At 52.8% G+C, this 23,798-nt stretch overlaps 1 protein-coding gene across 3 annotated transcripts in view; it reads left to right on the top strand.

Moving 5' to 3' along the window:
* The window catches only part of trpc1 (transient receptor potential cation channel, subfamily C, member 1), a 118,641-nt gene that overhangs the window by 27,777 nt on the left and 67,066 nt on the right, over positions 1–23,798 (top strand). For all 3 annotated transcript variants that reach the window (XM_072473900.1, XM_072473899.1, XM_072473901.1), the window contains 4 exons: positions 95–297; positions 2,747–2,878; positions 12,273–12,468; positions 13,753–14,089. In XM_072473900.1, coding sequence (XP_072330001.1) covers positions 95–297; positions 2,747–2,878; positions 12,273–12,468; positions 13,753–14,089 — 868 coding nt within the window. The remainder of the gene's footprint in view (positions 1–94; positions 298–2,746; positions 2,879–12,272; positions 12,469–13,752; positions 14,090–23,798) is intronic.

Genomic DNA, 23,798 nt, shown 5'->3' with positions numbered 1-23,798 from the left:
GAAATAAGAACTACTGGATTCTTACGCACTTTGTCGCACTGGTGCGCTCTATTAATTTTGCTGTCCGTCTTTTCCTTGAAACTTGTCCAAACAGAAATTAATGCAGAGAATTCAGAATCCCGAATACTCCACTACAATGGATGTGGCTCCTGTCATCCTTGCTGCTCATCGAAACAACTATGAGATCCTGACCATGTTACTCAAACAGGACCTGTCACTGCCAAGACCACATGCAGTAGGATGTGAATGCACGCTGTGTAATGCAAAGAACAAGAAGGATAGCCTGCGCCATTCTAGGTAAGTAAAACAACCAGCTTTCTGCCGTTCACACTGACGGAATCTTCTGGTCATGCCCACGGCGGACCGACACCGCGGGTTCCTCAGTGGCGAGGGGTCCATTCAACGGGAAACCCCCTTGACAATGGTGGGGTCAATGCCGGGTCGCCTCCCGCCACTGCGAAACATGCAGTGTGTTATGCAGTAAATCCCGCCCATAAGACATGATATTTTATTTAAAATATAGCAAGTGTGTTTGTACTGATAATCGTTACAGTTAGATTTATAAAACTATGCACTTCAAAACTAACATGATGAGCGCACAAAGGTTCTGACTAACTTGGGCTGAGCTGAAAGTCTCAAGGAATCTCTAAATCATAGGGCGGGATTTTTCCAAGTTACACATTATTCCAATATCCAGATATGTCACTGGGTCAAAATCCTCAAATTTACTATCAACTGCCCTGTGGAAACACCGTCACCATGTGAATTTAAGCAGTTCAAGTGGAAGGCTCACGCTCACTCTTTCAAGGGCAATGACGGATGGCAATACTTACTGGCATTGCCAAGAGTGCCCACATCCCTTGATTTAAAAAACCCAATACTAATTGGATCCTCTTTTAAAGAGCCAGCAGTGACACAATGGGCTGGATGGCCTTCTTCTGTAATGTAAGAACCTACATAGACAAATAAACGAAGGTGTTCACCTCTTTATCGGGACATCTTTATAGCCACATATTTAATGTAATTTAGAAAGGGTTTTTAAGACTGAATCTTGATACATTACTATAAATAATAACAGAAAGAGGAAAATGGGTGGTCTCCCTCTTGCTCTTTGGTTATGCCACACTTTGAAAAATGAATTTCTCAGAAATCAGGTGATCTATAAAACCCAATGCAAGAGTAACAACTAGAAACTCTTCTTGAAATTGGGAAAATTAGATCAAAATGTACCAGGATGAGCTGCTGCCACTTTCTGTCAGATAGGCGCCGCATTCGCTCTCTATTTAATCTAGACATAGCATGCGGTGACACATAAGAGGTTGTTACATTTTGTGCAATCGCTCTTTCTTATCTCTGATCAAGATGTAGAGCAACGACTATAATTTTATATTCGGGTGGTTAAGCCAGATAATTGCATCCTGTGTAGTAGAGTGAGTGATTAGGAAGGCAAATGGAATGTTGGCCTTTATTGCAAGGTGAGTGGAGTGTAAATTTGGAAAGTCTTGCTATAATTGTAGTGGATGTTGGTGAGACAATGCCTAGAGCATTGCAGACAGTTTTGATCTCAAGGGGTGATAAACTTTCACTGGTAGTAGTTCAGAGAAGGTTCACTCGTTTTGATTCCTGTAATGAAGGGCTTGCCTTTATGAGGAAGGGTTGAGCAGGGGTTTAGAAGAATGAGAGGTGATTTTATTGAAACATGTAAGATTCTGAGGGAGCTGGACAGGGGTAGATGTTGAGAGGATCTTTCCTTCCGTGGGGGAACCTGATATGAGGGAGCACAGTTTCAAAATGAGGGGTCTTCAATTTGCCCTCTTAACTATCTTATCTACCTGTCCTGCTATCTTCAGGGATTTGTGGACAGGCACTGCAAGGTCCCTCTGTTCCTCTGCACTCCTCAGTATCCTACCATTCAATGCGTATTCATTCACCTGCCATGCTGGCCTCTCCAGAAGCATTACTACACTCTTCTTTGGGTGGGATTTCATTTGCCACTTTGTTGTCCACCTGCCCACTCCATTTATGTCTTTCTGTAGTCTAGTTTTCTTCCTCACAATCAACCACTTGGCCAATTTTTGCACCACCTGAAAGTTTCTTAATCATGGCCCTTAAGTTTAAGCCAAAGCTGCATGAGAGATCGAAACCAGGGATCTTCTGTGCAGATCTTCCACAAGGTGTTTGTGATTTCCTGCCAGCTTTCCAAACTTCATCAGCTAGAAGTTTCATTATTCCAGGTTGAACTTGTGATTCCGAATGGGCTAGCCTGACTTCAAGTGGTGTCAATGGACCTCACTGATATCCTGGTGGATGTAGAGACCAGTCCCTCAACAAAGTTTTGTGCAGGAGTGTAGCAATCATCCACATTATGTGTTTAAGTATGAATCAAGCAGAATTTCCAAAATTCATTTTTGTGGGGGAAGCTTTGAGACAAAATACTTGACCACAGATTGCGATCTGTTCTATATCAGACCACTTGGATTTGAAAATCTGAAATATAGGGTCCCTATATCGAATCAAGTGTTAATAATTTGACTATTATGTCAAGCATTAAAACAAAAATGAACTTTCTTGATCATTACATATCATTATTTGTCAAATATCAGTGACAGTGCCTTTCTCGAAGCACATTCCGCAATCTCAAAGTCTCCAGATGCGGGAAGTAGCAGATTATGTTCAAAATTGGAATGAAATTTACGTTAAAACAACGTGCTGAACGATGTGAAGGACAGAAATTTTATTTTTGTAGGTTCCGTCTTGACATCTATCGCTGCCTGTCTAGTCCATCGCTGATAATGCTCACAGAGGAGGATCCTATCCTGAGGGCCTTTGAACTCAGTGCAGATCTGAAGGAACTGAGTCTCGTGGAGGTGGAATTTAGGTACAAATATCTGAGAGAAGCTTCACAAAATAACCAGGAGTAATTCATTTAAGATGCAAAATAAGAATTTAAAAATGTAACAAATGTACAATGAACACAGGACGATAGTGTGAGACATGTTTTTAAATAGACACACTTTACCTTTCCCCTATCCCTCAACCATTGCGCCCAATGTGATTTATTAAGTCTTTGCTCCATTTTACTTATTGCGCCCACATATCTGCCTCTTTTTCTGTATCCAAACCAGATTGCTCAAACAGATAATCAAAGAAGTAGACCACAAGCAAATTAAGAAAGTTAATAATACTCAAATGGTTGCTTCAGATAATTTCATCGGTTGTTCTGCAGCACTAGAAGAAGGCACAAAATCTTTCATCGAGTTTCCCCGCCCTGCAATTAAAGCTAACCCCTCTGTGCTTTTATAACCGTATGGCAGAGAGTGGAATAACATAATAATTAAGTTATGAGTTATTTGTACCATGAATACAGCTCTAGTTCAAACGTTTGGAGTTCAATTATTCATTATTTTTTTTCTTGACTTGATTTTACATTTTTTATCATCACTTGCCAATACAGACTTGAGTTTTGCTGGAAGAAAAGGACATCCTGTCAAAGCTCTTCATTTTGCAATCATTAGGATAGGTGCAAGAATGCCAAATTTGAAAGGGAATACAATTTATACTGCAGAAGATAAAGGGTGCAGATTAGTTGGCAAATTGGCTCTAATTGGTCGAGATGTTGTCATGATTAATGCACCAGGGACTTGTTGACCCCCATGCTTTTGTTTATTCAAAAGTGGTGCATTGTCTGGACATATTTCTTTTGCCTGAAAACGACAGGTCCCTGCATGTCTAACATTAGATGTGATTCTGCGATCGGGCAGAACTTGCTGAACAATCCCAAGTGTGCCAGAAGTTACACGAACAGCCAATTTAAGATAACCAGTCGGGCTTGCACTGTAGCTAGAAGCTACATATATTTGTATGCATACTCAATTTTATTTTTGTGCATTTTTCCATCCAACTCCTGTAATTGCATTGTGTTCAGGGACCTACTTACTGAGATCACTTGATTCCCCCAAAGAGTAAAAGATCACTAACAGGAATTACACCAATGTTTTGAAAGATTAATGAAGAGGTTCTTTTGGACACCGTGAACCTTTATGCTAAAGGAACCTTTTTAAAATAATTTTTATTGTCACAAGTAGGCATACATTAACACTGCAATGAAGTTACTGTGAAAAGCCCAAGTCGCCACATTCCGGCACCTGTTTGGGTACACGGAGGGAGAATTCAGACTGTCCAAATTGCGTAACAAGCACATCTTTCGGGACTTGTGGGAGGAAAACGGAGCACCCGGAGGAAATCCACGCAAACACAGGGAGAACATGCAGACTCCACACGGACAGCGACCCAAGCCAAGAATCGAACCTGGGACACTGCCGCTGTGAAGCAACACTGCTAACCACTGTGCTACTGTGCCTTCTCTAGTGCCAAGGAAATATGACTTGCTTGTGGCTGCTAGCACAGTTCAACTTCCCCAAGTCTCCCTGTGCTCCTTGGAAACATCTGGCCCTTGTTACAGTTCAGTTTGGCAATGGTCTGCCATTGTTTCACCAAAGTAGGATATGCAAATCAGTTAATTTATGTGAGGACAAAATTCATGTTGGAACTGTAAATGACATGAAAATGAACCACTGGTGACACAGACCGTTGTAACTTCTATTACACACATTGTAATGGAAATTAGCCTTGGCCAGTATTGCAACATGGCCGGTTTTGCACCTGCCCAGTGTTATATGTCCCACCAAAACTGAGTTTCTTTGATTTCAGTGAAACCTATTATCAGGCAGACTGTGTAAATGCAATACCTCCTAATTTGTACTCTCACCCAAAGCAAATATGGGGCTTCATTCTCCGACCCCCCGCCGGGTCGGAGAATGGCCGTTGGACGCCGTGAATCCCGCCCCCGCCCCCGCCGAAGTCTCCGAAGGGAGAAAAGTCGGCGGGGCGTTAATGGCGCCGCTGCCGCGGAGAATGTCACGGGTCTGCGCAAGGCAGCCGATTTTCGGCCTGCCGATATTCTCCCTTCCGGATGGGCCGAAGTCCCGTCGACGTGATGACCGTTCACGTCGACGTGAATTAAACCTCCTTTTCATCGGCATGACCCGGTGCTCCAGGCTCACGCCGACCAGCGAGGAGGTGAGTGACGGCCTGGGGGGTTGGCTCTGGGCAGGAAATGGCGTTGCCGCAGACTGATTGCGTGAGGAGAGGTGTGTCTCGGCTTGTGTGTGTGTGTGTGTGTGCGGCGGGTGGGGGGTGGTTAGAGTAGGCTGGGCTCCGGGGGAGTGCCGGGAGGGGGTCCGTGCTGGGGTGGAGGTTGGGGGGGGGGGGGTCCGTGCTGGGGTGGAGGTTGGGGGGGGGGTCCGTGCTGGGGTGGAGGTTGGGGGTTGGGGGGGGTCCGTGCTGGGGTGGAGGTTGGGGAGGGGGTCCGTGCCGGGGTGGGGTCCGTGCCGGGGTGGAGGTTGGGGGGGGGGTCCGTGCTGGGGTGGAGGTTGGGGGGGGGGGGTCCGTGCTGGGGTGGAGGTTGGGGGTTGGGGGGGTCCGTGCTGGGGTGGAGGTTGGGGGTTGGGGAGGGGGTCCATGCCGGGGTGGAGGTTGGGGGGGGGGGGTCCGTGCTGGGGTGGAGGTTGGGGGGGGGTCCGTGCTGGGGTGGAGGTTGGGGGGGGGTCCGTGCTGGGGTGGAGGTTGGGGGTTGGGGGGGGGTCCGTGCTGGGGTGGAGGTTGGGGGTTGGGGAGGGGGTCCGTGCCGGGGTGGAGGTTGGGGGGGGGTCCGTGCTGGGGTGGAGGTTGGGGGGGGGGGGTCCGTGCTGGGGTGGAGGTTGGGGGGGGGGGGGTCCGTGCTGGGGTGGAGGTTGGGGGGGGGGGTCCGTGCTGGGGTGGAGGTTGGGGGGGGGGGGGTCCGTGCTGGGGTGGAGGTTGAGGGTTGGGGGGGGTCCGTGCTGGGGTGGAGGTTGGGGGGGGTCCGTGCTGGGGTGGAGGTTGGGGGGGAGGTCCATGCCGGGGTGGAAGTTGGGGGGGGGGGGGGGGGGGGGGGGGTCCGTGCCGGGGTGGGTGATGGGAGGGCAAATGAGTTGGTCCACCTGGCCAGGTGCCAGCCTCCAACAGTTGGACCCATGCGGTCCATGCCACCTGGCTGGGGGGAGGAGGGGATATGGGCAATGATGACATGTCGTCGTTCCCCTCCCTCCCCCCCCCCCCCCCCCCCCCCCGGCCGTCATGTTTTCAGACCATCCAGCGATGTTGGCCGCCGTGGTGGCAGCCGCTCATGTCTATGTTGCCCTGGATGAGGAGGAGGAGCGTGCCAGAGAGGCGGCGCAGGCTGCCGCAGAGGGGCAGGCGGCAGCCGCCCAGGCTGGAGGGACACCTGACCGACAGGACGAGGAGGGGGAGGAGGACGTCGCGGCCCCACGGCAACGGAGGCACCCGAGGGCGCCCCGTGTGTACTGGCCCCGGCTGTCATACCTGGACCTCACGGACCGGGAATGCAGGAGGAGACTCCGGATGAGCCGGGAAACCGTGGCACACATCTGCCACCTGCTGGCACACCTGTCACCGCGTGGCACTGGCGGGGGACACCCTCTCCCCGTGTCCGTCAAGGTTACGGTGGCCCTGAACTTTTATGCAACGGGGTCATTCCAGGCACCGAGTGGGGACCTGTCCGGCATATCGCAGACATCGGTGCATCCGGGCAGTGACAGATGCCCTTTATGCCATGGCGCACCGCTACATCCGCTTCCCCGTGGACCGGGCCAGCCAAGATGCCCGGGCCGTGGGCTTCTCTGCCGTTGCCGGGTTCCCCATGGTCCAGGGCGCGATCGATGGGATGCACGTCGCGGTGCGGCCACCTGCAGAGAACAGGGCCGTGTTCACTATTAGGAAGGGGACCTATTCGATGAACGTACAGGTGGTCTGCGACCACCGCATGATGATCCTGCACGTCTGCGCCCGTCACCCAGGCAGTGTACACGACTCATTCGTGTTGTCGCGGTCATCCATCCCCGGCATGTACGAGGGACGCCATCCCCGGCTGAGGGGCTGGTTGCTGGGCGACAGGGGCTACCCATTGCGATCGTGGCTGATGACGCCTATACGGAGGCCACGCAATGAGGCGGAGAACCGCTACAATGATGCCCATGTAGCGACAAGGGGAGTGATCGAGAGGTGCTTTGGCGTGCTGAAGATGCGTTTCAGGTGCCTGGACCTCTCTGGGGGCGCCCTCCAGTATCGGTCAGATAGGGTCGGCCGCATCATTGTGGTGTGCTGCGTCCTGCACAACATAGCCCAGCAGAGGGGCGATGTGCCGCAGGCAGAGGAGGGCGGAGTGGAGGAGCAGCAGGAAGAGGTGCAGTCCTCCCCAGATGAGGGGGATGGGGGCAATGGTCAGGGCAGACGGGGTAGACACAGGCGGGTGGCTGTCCACCGTTACCGGCTGGCCCAGCGGGCACGGGACAGACTGATAGACGCCCGCTTCACTGACTAGATGGGCGTGGGAATCGGGTAGTATGGCCACAGACCGCACACCATGGCAACAGCCGACCACCCACACCCCCCACCCATCCACCCACCCAGCACCCTCACCCCCCTCCCCAACCCCACACACCCCACCCGCATGCACACCACCCCCCCCCCCCCCAATTGCCGATCCACCGGTGGCACAACGGGCCGGGCTCACCCAGTTGCGGGTGGACGCGTGTCTATCGCAGGCCATGGAGGATGATGACAACCCGCCTCCGATGAGCTCCTGGCTCTACATAGTTGGACTATGTCTGACCCATGGCCACAGTACCACCATCCACCCGGACCATCCCTGCATGCGGCTGTGACACTGCAGCGCACGGTCCCGTCCTCTGCCCGGGGGATGTTGATGGCGGCCCAGGGGGAAGGGGGCAGACTCACCTGGGGCTGAGGTAAGACCACCCGTCACACACACACTTGCGCTCAACGTACATGACACGCCCGCACACTTTGGACAGAGCACAAAGGCAGCTTCGGTAGGTGTAACATTGACTTTAATAACCAAAGGAGTTCATGCACGTGCCCTAGCCCCTAAAACTCATCTGTGCCCTGCACCCGTGCCAACTTACTCAGTGTCTAATTGTTTGGCCTTACGGGCCCTTTGACTACGTCTACGTGGTTCCCCAGACGGTACAGCAGAACTGGAGGTGGACTCCTGTGATTCCTGCCCTCTGACACTGGATCCCTTTGGCGGCCGTTTCCTGGGGCGTCCTGGCCTAGATGGGCCAGGCTGCGGCCCGGGCGACTGGGATGGCGAGCTGCCAGCCTGTCCTGCCCGTTGCCCACCCGATGCACCTGGGACGGAAGGGGGGGAGTCCGAGGTGTCGCGGTGTACCGGGACCTCCCCTACAGAGGGAGCCGGGACGGACCACACCACCTCCTCCTCCCTCGGGGTGCCCGATGGCCCCCAGGCCTCTACATGGGTGGGGGATGCGAACGGACTGGCCATCCGACGCGCCCCCGACATCTGGCGCTGCCAGTCCTGGAGGCCCGTGCTGGTATCGACAGGGGTCTGCAGGTTTGCAGCCATGGAGCCCAGGGGGTTGTCAAACCCTGTCTGTGACAGTGCGACGCCGGCTCGCACATGGCCACTGGCGCCGATGCCCTCAGCGATGGCCTGCAGAGACTGGGCCATGGCATGCAGAGACTGGGCCATGGCCTGCAGAGACTGGGCCATGGCCTGCTGAGACTGGGCCATGGCCTGCTGAGACTGGGCTATGGCGTTGAGCGCCTCTGCCATCTGATGCTGGCACTGGCTCATGGCCTCCTGTGAGAGGGCAGCCATTTCCTGGGCCACAGACGCCGCCTGCACGGAAGGCCCCAGGCCTCGCAAACCGTTCCCCATGTCTGACACCGTCGCACCCATTGCCTCCACCGCGGACGCCACCCGTGCGGTGTCAGCCTGGGTGGCACGCATGACCGGGACCACTCCCAGCTCCTGGAAGCGGGTGGACTCCTCCACCTGCGACCGCAGCCGCCGCAAGCCACCCGTCACCCTATTCGCTCGTCTCCGTGTCGGTGGTTGCATCGGATCTATGTGTGGGTGTGGTAACTGCAGGAACCCGGGATCCATCTGGGCGGCAGATGTTCGCTTGGCCTGGGCTGCCCTCCGACCACCCGGTCCCTCTGCTGCTCCTACCTCCACCTGCTGTACCGGGACGGCTGTGTTGTGCGCACCAGTGAGTGTACCAGACGCCTCATCACTAAAGTGCCCAACCGTGGTGAGTGTTTCTGCGATGGTGGAGGGTGTTGGTGACAGCAGTGGCGTTGTGTCGTGCTCTTCGTCCCACTCTGACTCCATGGCACTTTGGGGTGGGGGTTCGTCTCCACCCATCCACTCTGAGTCACTGTCCGGTATTTCGTCTTCCCGGGTAGGGGTGTCCCGGGTAGGGGTGTCCCGGGTAGGGGTGTCCTGGGTAGTGGTGTCCTGGGTAGTGGTGTCCTGGGTAGTGGTGTCCTGGGTAGTGGTGTCCCGGGTAGGGGTGTCCTGGATAGTGGTGTCCTGGGTAGTGGTGTCCTGGCTCGGATGTGACGGGGGCCTGTGGCTGCCCCCCTCATCGCTGGGTGGTCGCTCCCGCACGTGACGGGGGTGTCGTCTCCCTGTTGCTCCAGGTCTCTCCGTCTCCCGTGGTGTGCGAGGGGCATCCTGCGGGCATCGCATGCTGGAGGGTGCGGGTCTCTCCGTCTCCTGTGGTCTCCGAGGGGCATCCTGCGGGCGTCGCATGCTGGAGGGTCCGGGTCTCTCCGTCTCCTGTGGTCTCCGAGAGGCATCCTGCGGGCGTCGCATGCTGGAGGGTCCGGGTCTCTCCGTCTCCCGTGGTGTTCGAGGGGCATCCTGCGGGCGTCGCATGCTGGAGGGTGCGGGTCTCTCCGTCTCCTGTGGTCTCCGAGGGGCATCCTGCGGGCGGTGTGCATCTGCGGGGATGGGTGCCTGGACGTTTGGTCCTGCGATACACAATGAAGCATGCATGGTTAGACATCAGGCAGTGATCAGGTGATACGGGGAGGGGGATATAGGGGAGGGGGGATATGGGGACGGGCTGTTGATGGCTCACTTGCTCGTGGGCCCCCGACCTCTGCATCAGCAACCTCCCGGTCCTCAGGTCCGCCAGCCAGTTCCAGGGCCCTTTCCTCGTGTACGGTCAGTGGCCTCTCATCAGCGGGCCCTCCTCCAGTCCACACATGCTCCCTATTGTTGTGTGCGCGCTTCTCCTGTGGGGGGGGGGGGGCGGGGGGTGGTGGCAGGGGTAAAAGGCAACAGTGTTGGGCAGGTATATGAATGCACGCCATCGGTTGCGCGTGCATTGCAGAGGTTAAGGTTAGGGCTGGATTCACTTGGGGATGTGGGGGATATGGGGGAGGGGGGATATGGGGGAGGGGGGATATGGGGGAGGGGGGATATGGGGGGGGGATATGGGGGAGGGGGGGATATGGGGGAGGGGGGATATGGGGGAGGCTCACCCTGCCTGCTCTGACGAGGTCGTTCACCTTCTTGTGGCACTGGGTGCCTGTCCGTGGTGTCAGGGCCACAGCGGTGACGGCCTCTGCCACTTCCCTCCACAGACGCCGGCTGTGGCGTGGGGCAACTCTGCGGCCGTGCCCGGGATACATGGCATCCCTCCTCTGCTCCACCGCGTCCAGGAGCGCCTCCACATCCCGTGACTCGAACCTCGGGGCTGAGCGACGGCCAGCCATCAAGTCGGGTGTTGCGGTCGGCTGTTCCGGTCGGGTGGGGGGGGAGCTGCGCGGCCTTATGAGCCGTCACGCCGTGCAGCGCGTATGACGCTGCACGGCGTGAACCACTGCGCAAGCGCGGATCCCGTTACGTCGCTGCTAGCCCATTTCGGGCCGCAGACTATCGGCCCATTTTTATGACGTGACGCAAGTGGGATTTGCGCCGTTTTTTGTGCCGATCGGCGGACTTTCCGCCGATAATGGAGAATTTCGCCCATGATGTCTGTCAGTGAGCTTGTTTTAATAAACTCTATTAATTACAAGCTAAGGCCAGTGACCTATGATCTCATGAAACATAGATCTGCTAAATATTGTCTCTCAAAACATTGGTAAAAATACCAGAATTCCGTCTGTTAAAATAGAATTTGAATAATTTAATGGTCCATTAATTTGTGTGGCTCAGAGTTATGTATATCAGAAAGTGAGAGCTTTTATTTTATAAAGCATCATCTCAGCGTACCCCAAAGAATTCACAACCTGCGTACTTCATAGAATCATAGAATCCCCACAGTGCAGAATAAGGCCATTCAGCCCATCAAGTCTGCATTGACCCCCCCCCCCCCCCCGAAAGAGCACCCCACCGAGACCCAATCCCCCATCCAATCCCCATAACCCCACCTCGGACTAACCAATCCACCTAACCTGCACATGTTTGGACTTGAAGTCCCTGTAGCAACCAAATGAGTAGCAATGAAATACGTGACCAGATAATTTGTTTTTTTAATGGACCATTTAGAGTTAACCACGTTGCTGTGGGTCTGGATTCACATGTAGGTCCGACCAGGTAAGGACAGCAGATTCCCTTCCCTAAAGGACATTAGTGGACCAGGTGGGTTTTTATGACACTGGTTTCATGGTCATCAATAGAACTTTAATTCCAGATTTTCATTGAATTCAAATCCCACCATCTGCAGTGGTGGGATTCTAACCTGTATCCTTAGCACATTATTCTGGGTCTCTGGATTGCCTGTCCAATGACAATACCACTATGCCACCACCTCCATAAATGTTGACAAGGGAATACCTCTCCTGCTGTTATTTTGAGCAGTGTCACCATTTTATGCCCATCTCCGAGGGCATTGTATCAGCATATAGGTCTCACCTGAAGAATGACGCCTCAGCCAATATAGCACTCCCTTACCCAATGAGTATGCGCTCATGTCTCTGGAGTGGGGCTTAAACATACAACATTATGATTCAGAGATGAAGCACCATTTTCCTGTCCAGTTAAAAGTAAAGTGCCCCAGAACATTATTTGAATAAGAGCTGGGAGTTCTTCCAAAATTCTGGTCAAAATTCTACCCTCAGCCACACCATCAAAATCAACTCATCTCATCATTCATTCATTTGTTGTTTCTGGGAGCTTGCTGTACCTGAATTAGTCATTGCATTTGTCTTCATATCAACAGTCAGTACATTTCATAAGTAATTCATAAGATAAAGTGCTTTGCGACCTCCTGAGGATGTGAAAGGTCTATTTATATGCAAGTGGTTTTACCCTTCTGACATGTTTGACGTCTCTTCCAGGATTAATGTGACAGAAATATGTTTAACTAAAACAAGTCGTCTGTAAACATTTTCAGGAATGACTATGAGGAGCTAGCACAGCAGTGTAAGACCTTTGCAAAAGATCTCCTAGCACAGGCCCGGAATTCCCGCGAACTGGAGGTTATCTTAAATCATACATCAAGCGATGAACCGATTGATAAGAGAGGATTACTCGAGGAGAGGATGAACCTAAGTCGACTTAAACTAGCAATAAAGTACAACCAAAAGGAGGTACATATTCTGTCAAACTCTGCATAGTCGGGTCCTATTACAGTATGTAGAGTTTTAAAATATACAAGAGGGTGTAAGCAAGATATACTAATAGAAAGAAGTGGACAGGAATGCTGAACCAACGTTTGTGCCTGGGAGCATTTGAGAGTGACCAGAGTGCCTTATTATCAGAGAATTGACAGTGCAGTGTAGTGATCTCTGTATTTAATAATATATGATCAAACTGTTAAACAAGAACAGGCAACTGAACACTAGATGGCCACACTATCAAGACCTATATAAATGTTTTCCCGCTCTTTCCTACAGGAGTGTGTGTCAGGATTGTAGAGAGAACAGAAGTGAGAAAGCTAGAGAGAAGAAGTTATTAGTTATCAGAGTTTTGTATCAGCTTATTTAATAGTTAATATTCTACAGTTGTTTATTTGTTTTACTAGTTTAGTATTAAGTAAAAAGAATTCACAAGATTTTATATTACAATAAATTACTTTATCATCACTGGAAGACTACGGCTATAATTCAACAAGCTGGCTAGATTAAAAGAGTAATATATCTCTTACACATCGTAATATAACATGCAGTAGGAGGCCATTCAGCCCTTTGAGTCGACACTGGCCCTTGAAAGTGCACCCTACTTAAGCCACACTTCCACCCTATCCCTGTATCCCAGTAACCCCACCCAACCTTTGGACACTACGGGGAAATTTAGCGTTGCCAATCCACCTAACCCGCACATCTTTGAACTATGCAGAAGGATCAGGAGTCAAGGTGAGGTCACTTTGTTCTAAAAAATGTGAATAGGCACCAGAGTCACTATACTCTGCATCTTGGACATTAGTCAATAAAAGGGAAAGGTGGAGAGGGAGGCCAGCAGTAGAGAATGATTTTTATGGTTGAACCTCCGCCGCCCCCACCCCCACTGAGTCCCTTTTTGTTGGTCCACCTTGGTGAGTATGGTATCAGAGCTGAGAACATCCCATTGTGGGAATTCTCAACCCTACCCCACTTCTCCGGCCCCAACCCCTCTAATGTCATAAACCATGGCTGGAGGATGCACCCCCAACTGGGTCCACCAGAAACTTGCAGCATTTCCAGGATCAACCAAATTCCACTCTTTCTCCTGCACTCCCAGGAGATCTACAGTGTAATATCAGCCAAGTACTCAAATAAATGAATACATGCTAAGAGGTAATGTCCAGTAAATGCGCTGTATAAAGTAGGAAAGCATGGTGTAGGGATGTAAAGTAAATGACTGTACTTTCTTCTGTTTTTCTATATATCCTGCAGTTCGTGGCTCAGTCCAATTGCCAGCAGTTTCTGAACACGGTCTGGTTCGGCCAGATGGCAGGCTACAGACGGAAGCATACCTGTAAGAAGATTCTGACTGTTCTGTCAGTTGCAACCCTGTGGCCAGTGTTGTCCCTTTGTTACCTGCTGGCACCAAAGTCTCGAGTAGGACGAGTCATTCACACTCCTTTTATGAAATTCATCATTCACAGTGCGTCTTATTTCACTTTTCTGCTGTTACTGAACTTATACTCACTGGTGTACAACGAAGACAAAAAAAACACGATGGGCCCAGCGCTAGAGATGATCGACTACCTCCTGATTATATGGATAATTGGTAATTCAAGTTTATATAAGATCTCTCTCTCTCCTCTCTCTCTCCATCACTGCCTCTACCTAACTATACACTATGACTGTCGGTGAGTATAACTTTAACTCGATTGTTCGGTCCTGATGATGTTTTTAACGAAAGGCAGAGTAATGTTACATGCAGTAGTTTGAGCTGATGTAGGGCAGCAGAGCCCAATTGTATTAGTCGTGTTGCACCATCTACTGGGACGTCAAGGCGGAATTTCTCACAAACCTGCCGGCTCCTCCTTGAATTGGGCTCACAATGAATGTCTCGGGTCAATTTTCTAAATTCATATCCACAGAGTTTGTACTGATGCATAAGTCTGCTTTGCCACTGGGACAAACCGTACTTTCATTGTAGGGGAGAGAATCCAGGTCTGTATCATAACCTTAATCTCATTGAGAGCCGTTTAGTCCTGGTAACTTTTCATATTTAAGGATTGTTTCTTATTTCCTCATGAATGTATATTTTGCATTCTGACTTTGGCAAAAAGATTAAAATTGGAACCGTCAAAAGGGAATTGTATGTCTACATGGAGAGGAAACATTTGGAAGGCTAATGGGGAAAGAGCAGGGCAGTGAGGCTATTTGTACTAGCTTCCAAAGAGCTGGCAGAGCCAAATTACCTCCTCTGCCGAATGATTCTATGTTAACACATAAAGCTGGTTTTGATACAGGAGGTAATGTGTAGACGATTAGCCTACAGGGGCTGTTGCGTTATGAACTATTGATATGCTATTATCTTAACCTGTGTGGAAATGTTAGAATTCTAAGAGGCAGAGTGCACTGTTAGATAACTAACATGTGAGTGCTAGTAATTATGGTGCATTACTTGCTACAGTTTTTGTTCCTCATGATATATTTGGATATTCAGTTATTGCAGGGGGATAATGGTAGAACAGGGGAGGTGCACATTTCTGAGACGTGTACCTGGAGAGAGTGAAGTGTCTTTTGCTTGCTTCCAGGAAAATAAAGAAATTCTGTTCTTCTGAACCCAATGCAGATGGGTAAATAACTAAATTAGCTCCACAGTTCCATACACACATACATTTCATCTAGCATGGACATCAAACAGGCATTTCCATCTTATTGTGTAAACTTGAACATTTGATGTATCTAAGATTTTCCGGTCGCTCCCGCCCAAGACTGGAAATTCCCGCCCCAGGTCATTAAATGTTCCATCAAGACTTCCGGGTGCGGCGATGACTAGGTAAGTTGCACGTTTCGGCACCTCCCGTTTCAACGGACTTTTGGGCTCTTATCGGGAGCCCCAACGGAAATTTTCAAAGGCTAAACCCAGTGTGAGGCGACATAGGAAGGAGTCCCTCCGGGTGTGGATGGAACGAAGTGATAGTAGTGGCCAGATTGTGGAGGATCCTCTGGAGCAGTGGCAGAGAAGGGAAGGGAGAAGCAAGATGGCGGCTTACGGAGCCCAGTTGGTATGGGGCCTGGAACAGCAGGAGTTCCTCCGGCGATGTGTGGAGGAGCTCAAGAAGGAGGTGCTGGCGCCGATGCTGCAGGCGATTGAGGGGCTGAAGGAGACGCAAAAGACCCAAGAGATGGAGCTCCGTGGAGTGAAGGCAAAGGCTGCCGAAAATGAGGACGAGATACAGGGCCTGGTGGTGAAGACGGAGACGCACAAGGCGCTACACAAGAGGTGCATGGAGAGATTGGAAGCCCTGGAAAATAGCTCGAGGAGGAAGAACTTAAGGATTTTGGGTCTTCCCGAAGGGGCAGAGGGAGCGGACGTTGGGGCGTACGTGAGCGTGATGCTTAATGGGAGCTGGGGCCCCGACTGGCCCCCTGGAAGTGGAGGGAGCGTACCGGGTCCTCGTGAGAAGACCAAAGGCAGGGGAAACACCGCGAGCAATAGTGGTGAGATTCCACCGCTACAAGGACAGGGAGATGGTCCTGAGATGGGCTAAGACGACACGGAGCAGCAGATGGGAGAACGCGGTGATCCACGTCTACCAAGATTGGAGTGCGGAGGTGGCGAGAAGGAGGGCGAGTTTCAATCGGGCCAAGGCGGTGCTCCACAGGAAGAAAGTGAAATTCGGAATGTTGCAGCCGGCAAGACTGTGGGTTACACACCAGGGCAAACACCACTATTTCGAGACGGCAGAGGAAGCGTGGACATTCATTCAAGAGGAGAAGTTGGACTAGATTTGGGAAAGGATGTTTGGAATGAAGTAGCGAGGTGGTGGCAAGAAATTGTAAATCAGATGGGGGAATTTTTTCCCCTCGAAGGAGGGGGACACGAAGAAATGTGGGCGCCGGTGGGGAAGGGGATGGGGAAGGAGAGAGGGAGCTGCGCCATTAGGGGCGAGGCCGAGAGGGAAGCGCGGGCTCTGTTCCCGCGATATGGAAATTGTGGCGGGAAAAGGGGGCGTAGGAACGAGGGGGCCTCACACGCAGGGAGGCTAAGGATAAACGGGGGAAGCCGAGGTCACCCAGAGTTTGCCGCCTCCGGGAAGCAATATGGGGGGTGCAATCAAGCTAGAGCGGGATCTAGTGGGGGGGGGGGGATTAACTGGGTTGCTGCTGCTAAGGGGAAGGGGGAGCTGTTACGGGATGGGATGGACGGGACAGGAGGGTGCTGTCTGGGGGACAAGCGGTTGTGTGGGAACCGGGTGAGGAGCTGGTTTAAAAAAGGGGATGGCTAGTCGACGAGGGAGGGGTGGGGGTGGGGGGGTAAAAGAGCCCCCCAACCCGGTTGATCACGTGGAACGTGAGAGGGTTGAATGGGCCGATTAAGAGGGCAAGGGTATTTGCGCACCTAAAGAAGCTAAAGGCAGACGTGGTTATGCTTCAGGAGACGCACCTGAAACTGGCGGATCAGGTCAGATTAAGAAAAGGATGGGTGGGACAGGTATTCCACTCGGGCTTGGATGCGAAAAATAGAGGGGTGGCAATACTGGTGGGGAAACGGGTATCGTTTGAGGCGAAGACCATAGTGGCGGACAGTGGGGGTAGATACGTGATGGTGAGTGGTAGATTGCAAGGTGAAGCGGTGGTGCTGGTGAACGTATATGCCCCGAACTGGGATGATGCGAACTTTATGAAGCGTATGTTGGGGCGCATCCCGGACCTGGAGATGGGAAAGTTGTTAATGGGGGGGACTTCAACACGGTGCTGGACCCAGGGCTGGACCGGTCCAGATCTAGGACCGGGAGGAGGCCGGCAGCGGCCAAGGTGCTTAAGGGCTTTATGGAGCAGATGGGAGGAGTGGATCCCTGGAGTATTACTAGACCGAGGAGTAAAGAGTTTTCCTTCTTCTCCCACGTCCATAGAGTGTACTCCCGGATAGATTTCTTTATCCTGGGAAGGGCGCTGACCCCGAAGGTGGCAGGAGTGGAGTACTCGGCTATAGCCATTTCAGATCATGCCCCACATTGGGACTGTTGGCGGATGAGGGGGTATGTGGAAGGGTGAGGGGATGTATTGAAAGATACCTAGAGGTCAATGATGTCGGAGAGGTCCAGGTTGGAGTGGTCTGGGAGGCGCTGAAGGCGGTGGTGAGAGGGGAGCTGATTTCCATAAGGGCCCATAAGGGGAAACAAGAGGGTAAAGAAAGGGAGAGACTGATTGGGGAGATTCTGAGGGTGGATATGCAATATGCGGAGGCTCTGGACGAAGGGCTACACAGGGAAAGACGGAGACTACACACCGACTTTGACTTGTTGACCACGGGTAAGGCAGAGGCGCAGTGGAGGAAGGCACAGGGAGTACAGTATGAATACGGAGAGAAGGCGAGCCGACTGCTGGCCCAACAACTTAGGAAGAGGGGGGCGGCGAGAGAGATTGGAGGAGTTAGAGACGAGGAGGGAAGGATGGAACAGAGAGCGGAGAGGGTGAATGGGGTAATTAAGGTATTCTACGAGAGGCTGTATAAGGCCCAACCCCCGGAAGGGAAAGAGGGAATGATGCATTTCCTAGACCAGTTGGAGTTCCCGAAGGTTGAGGAGCAGGAGAGGACAGGACTGGGAGCGCAGATTGAGGTAGAGGAGGTGGTAAAAGGAATCGGGAACATGCAGGGAGGGAAGGCCCCGGGACCAGATGGGTTCCCGGTGGAATTCTATAGGAAATATGTGGACATGCTGGCCCCACTCCTGACGAGAACCTTCAATGAGGCTAAGGAAATGGGGACACTACCCCCGACGATGTCGGAGACGACGATATCGCTGATCCTGAAAAGAGACAAAGACCCGCTGCAGTGTGGGTCATACAGACCCATCTCCCTCCTGAACGTAGATGCCAAGTTATTGGCCAAAGTGATGGCGACAAGGATAGAGGACTGTGTCCCTGGGGTGGTGCATGGTGACCAAACAGGATTTGTTAAAGGGAGGCAGTTGAATACCAATATACGGAGGTTGTTGGGGGTGATGATGATGCCCCCACCGGAGGGGGAGGCGGAGATAGTGGTGGCTATGGATGCAGAGAAGGCATTTGATAGAGTGGAGTGGGACTACTTGTGGGAGGTACTGAAGAGATTTGGATTTGGAGAGGGGTTCATTAGATGGGTTTGACTCTTATACGGGGCCCCGGTGGCAAGTGTGATTACGAACAGGCAACGATCCGACTATATAGGGGCACAAGACAGGGTGCCCCCTGTCCCCGTTACTGTTTGCGTTGGCAATTGAGCCATTGGCCATAGCGCTGAGGGGCTCTAGGAAGTGGAGAGGGGTACTTAGAGGAGGAGAAGAACATCGGGTGTCATTATACACGGATGATCTGCTGTTATATGTCGCGGACTTAGTGGAAGGGATGCCTGAGATAATGCAGACACTCGGGGAGTTTGGAGAGTTTTCGGGATACAAACTGAATATGGGGAAGAGTGAACTGTTTGTGATGCACCCCGGGGAACAGGGCAGGGGAATAGACGAGCTGCCGCTGAGGAGGGTAACAAGAGATTTCCGGTATTTAGGGATCCAGGTGGCCAGGGACTGGGGAACCTTGCATAAGCTTAACTTGACACGACTGGTAGTGCAGATGGAGGAGGACTTTAAGAGGTGGGATATGGTGCCCCTGTCATTGGCGGGCAGGGTGCAGGCGGTTAAAATGGTGGTCCTCCCGAGGTTTCTTTTTGTGTTTCAGTGCCCCCCCATACTGATTACAAAGACCTTTTTTAAGAAGGTGGACAGGAGCATCATGAACTTTGTGTGGGCCGGAAAGACCCCAAGGGTAAAGAGGGGGTTCCTGCAGCGCAGTAGAGATCGAGGGGGATTGGCACTGCCGAGTCTGAGCGATTATTATTGGGCCGCTAACGTGTCTACGATATGTAAGTGGATGAGGGAAGAAGAAGGAGCGGCGTGGAAAAGGCTGGAGATGGCGTCCTGTAGGGGAACTAGCTTAAAAGCACTGGCAACGGCGCCGCTGCTGTTCTCCCCGAAAAGGTACACCACAAACCCAGTGGTGGTGGTGACTCTGAAGATTTGGGGGCAGTGGAGACGGCATAGGGGAGTGACGGGGGCCTCAGTGTGGTCCCCGATAAGGAACAACCACAGGTTCGTCCCGGGAAGGATAGACGGGGGATTTCAATCTTGGCAGCGAGCAGGAATTGCGCAACTTAAGGACTTGTTCTTGGACGGGACGTTCGCGAGTCTGGGAGCACTGACAGAAAAATACGGGTTGCCACCTGGGAATGCATTTCGTTATATGCAAGTGAGGGCATTTGTGAGGCAACAGATGAGGGAATTTCCGCAGCTCCCGGCGCAAGGGATCCAGGACAGAGTGATCTCGGGGGCATGGGTGGGTGATGGTAAGGTGTCCGATATATACAGGGAAATGAGAGACGAGGGGGAGGCGATGATAGAGGAACTGAAAGGAAAATGGGAGGAGGAGCTGGGGGAAGAGATTGAGGAAGGGCTGTGGGCAGATGCCCTAAGAAGGGTAAATTCCTCGTCCTCGTGTGCCAGGCTCAGCCTGATCCAATTCAAGGTACTACACAGGGCGCATATGACGGGAGCAAGATTGAGCAGGTTTTTTGGGGTGGAGGATAGGTGCGGGAGGTGCGCGGGAAGCCCTGCGAACCACACCCACATGTTTTGGTCATGTCCGGTATTGCACGGGTTCTGGGTGGGTGTGGCAAAAGTGATTTCAAAGGTGGTGGGGGTCCGGGTCGAACCAAACTGGGGGTTGGCTATATTCGGGGTTGCAGATGAGCCGGGAGTGCAGGAGGCGAGAGAGGCCGAGGATTTGGCCTTTGCGTCCCTAGTAGCCCGGCGAAGGATTCTACTTATGTGGAAAGAAGCTAAACCCCCGGGCGTGGAGGCCTGGATAAACGATATGGCAGGGTTTATAAAATTGGAGCGAATAAAGTTCGAACTAAGAGGTTCGGCTCAGGGGTTCACCAGGCGGTGGCAACAGTTCCTCGACTATCTCGCAGAGCGATAAGGGAAAATAGGAAAGACAACAGCAGCAACTCAGGGGGGAGGGGGGGGTAGGGGGAGGGGGGAGGGTGCATTTGGGTCTTTGGTTTTTTTTTGTGTGTGTTGTTACATATTTGTTGTTCATAGTTATCTTCTCAATGTTACTATTTTGTTTCGTTTTTTATTTGTGTTGGCATTTGCCATTAGTTAATATATTATTTTAAAAACGATCAATGTATATATTGTTACAAAGTTGTAAAAATGGAAATTTCTTGGTTGATCGAAAAACTTTAATAAAATATATTGAAAAAAAAAATTTAAAAATGTTACATCAAATTTTCTGGCTCGCCTGCAACGATTGTGGCGGGAAGAAAATTTACCCCGATTGTTTTCCCCTTGTGGATGAGTCCAGAACTAGAGGGCACTGTTTTCAAATTAATGGTCGTCCTTTTCGGACAGAGGTGGGAAGAATTGTTTTCTCTGAGGGGGTTGTGCAAGTTTGGTAGTCTCCGCCTAAGCAGGTGCTGGAGGTGGGGTCATTAATACTTTTTAAGGTGGAGGTAGATAGATTCTTGTTAGACAAGGGAATCCAAGGTTATCGGGTTGAAGGAGATGCGTAATTCAAAGCGCAAACAGATCAGCCATGATCTTTTTAAATGGCAAAGTAGGCTCGAGGGGCAGAGTGGCCTACTTCTCACATTTTGTATGTTTATGTAGTTACTCATGGGTGTGCTGTTTTGTGGTGTTTATCATTTTTTTTGTATGGAGTAGCTCTATTCACACTCTTTCATATGCTTACTCAAAAACCCGAAAGATACCAACATTCTCCATTTCTGAGGCTAAGTGTTGACGCCGGCACAGGATTCGTGCAGTTCCACAACAGCAAAACCGGCGCCACACCTGAACTGATTCTGCTACTGTGGAGGGGCTAGCACCGGCATCACGTGGAACACAATCGATTCCAGTGAGAAGGTGCGGGATTCGCCGGTTCCGCAATTGATACTCCGAGGCTGACAAGCTGCAGCCGCAGACACACACTTCACTCCCCACACTCGGCATCGCAGCTAACAAGGTGGCAGCAAGGTGACCGGCACCCCGTTTCACAGACACCGAGCTGGGGGAGAGGCGGGCCACCATGTACCCCGGCCCAGGAAGGAGGCTGCCAGCCGCAGACATTCGTCAGCGCCACCAGCAACACCGTCCGGACTGGCTAGCAGTGCAGGAATAAACTGCATAACCTCCTTGGGGTGGCCAGGGTGAGTAGGCAACACTGTGCCCCTGGCACTAACCCCGTCCCACACACGTGTAACTCTACCGCAACCCAGAGTGCGGCCGAACACCCCACCCTGCAACACATGCCGGTACCCATACTGCCCGCTATGGCTGGGTGCCCGGGCCACTGAGGCTACCAGCTACTCACTCCCTGGGCTGCATGCGCGAACTGTCTAGCACTGTCATTTTCCGTTTGCCCCTCGCCTTCCCCCAAGGAGAAGGGCACTCATAACCGCCGGGAGTGGGAAAAAACTGGAGGGACACCCTCAGACCTGTGGCCCCTGACCGTGGCAGAGAAGAGGGACCTGGACGTAGTCGGCGGCCTGGAAGACAGGGAGGTCGCCGGGGTGGAGTTCGGCCGCGGGCGAGGGAGTGAGACTCTGCTGAGTTGCGGTTCCCTGTGACACCTGTGTCGCCATCACCACATTGCCCTCACCCCCGCTCACTTCACCCACACCCAGCCCCTCCCCCTCGCCCCCACTCCCCCTGGCCAACGATCTAACCTTGTGTTTTGTCTTGTGTCTTGCAGGACCTGCTGAAGATGGGGCGGGTTCATCTCCGCCCCCGGCCAGTCTCCAACACCCCCCACCATCCCACCTCGGTTAGAGACACTAACCTCGGTTGGGCACTTTAGTGAAGAGATTCCTGGGACACTCTCTGGTGTGCACCGTACAGCTGATCCGGTACAGCAGGTAGAGGTAGGAACACCCAACCGGTCGTACAGTCGGAGGGCAGCCTGGCCCCAGGAACTAGCTGCCGTCCAGATGGGTTTCGGGCTACTGGAACGGACAGTCCCATTGAATGTGGAGGTGCAGTCGCAGAGGCAGGGGCTGCATGAGGGGTTGTCAGCAAGCATCCAGTGCTTGCAGGCCAAATGCTTGCAGGAGCAGGAGGTGGTGCCGATTGCCTGCCACCCAGGCCAACACTGCACGGGTGGTGTCCATGGTGGAGGCATTGGGGGCGACTGCTTTGGCTATGGATCAGCATGTCCAAGGCTGGGACATTCTGTGCAGGCACTGGCCGAGGCCCAGGACAGGGTTGCTGCCTCACAGGCAACCATGTGCCAAAGCTACCTGGAAATTGCAGTGGCGCTCCTGAGCTTGGCCCAGTCACAGCAAGCCTTGGCTGGGAGCGTCGGTGGCACTGCCCAGGCTCTGGCAGACACAGAGGGAGGTGGGCGAGTACCAGCGGGAGATGGCGCAGTCACTGGCTGATGTGACACAGATCTAGAAGTTGGTGGCACAGTCGCAGCGTGATGTGGCGCAGTCCCAGAAGGAGATGGTCCACTCCCTGTGCTCCATGGCCACACTGGTCAAGACCAGAGCGGGTTTCCAGACTGGCAAACCGGGTGGCGGGGGAGCCTCAGATGATGGCTCTGCTCGCACCCCCGCCCGATGGAGTAGCTGGGGGCCAGTGGGCACCCCAAGGGAGGGGGAGGTGATGGGGCCCGTGCTGGTGACTTCTGTTTGTGAGGTGCCGGCACATCGCAGCACCTTGGACCCCCCCCCCCCCATCTCTGTCAAGTGGGTGTGTGGGTGGACTGACCAGAGAGAGGGGGTGTGGCTGGAGGGGTGGGTTGGAATGGGCTGACATTGTGGGTGGCCTGAGCTCCCTAATCCACCCGCCCCCCCAAACGTGGCCACCACCCAGGGATTCGATGGGATCATGTGATGGAATGGCCAGCTCGCACAGCGGGATCACACAGGTGGACGGTGGCAACTGCTCTGTGGGCAGGAGCCAGACATTGCCAAATGATGTGGAGCAACAGAGCTCAACATAGGCCGGGTGTTCATCATCCTCCATCCCATGAGCCAAACCCACTGTTACGGCCAATCCAGGGCTCCCCAACCTGCAGTGCAGAAGGTATGTATCATGGAGGGGTGCAAGGGTGGGGGCAGGGGTGGGGGAGGGGTGGGGGTGGGGGGAAAATGCGGTGTCTGTGCCCCTGGCCAGTGTCCCGTCCCCGTCCCCCCCCACCAGTTGGTGAATGTGGAGATGGTCAGAGCGTTCCATGCGTGTTGGCCCCGGCGCACACGTCGTGCGGCCTCCCGTGCC

The sequence above is a fragment of the Scyliorhinus torazame genome, chromosome 14 (genome assembly GCF_047496885.1).
Source record: "Scyliorhinus torazame isolate Kashiwa2021f chromosome 14, sScyTor2.1, whole genome shotgun sequence".
In the NCBI taxonomy this organism is placed as follows: domain Eukaryota; kingdom Metazoa; phylum Chordata; class Chondrichthyes; order Carcharhiniformes; family Scyliorhinidae; genus Scyliorhinus; species Scyliorhinus torazame.
The sequence above is the reverse complement of the archived record's forward strand: the minus strand, read 5'-3'. Positions and strand labels throughout refer to the sequence as shown.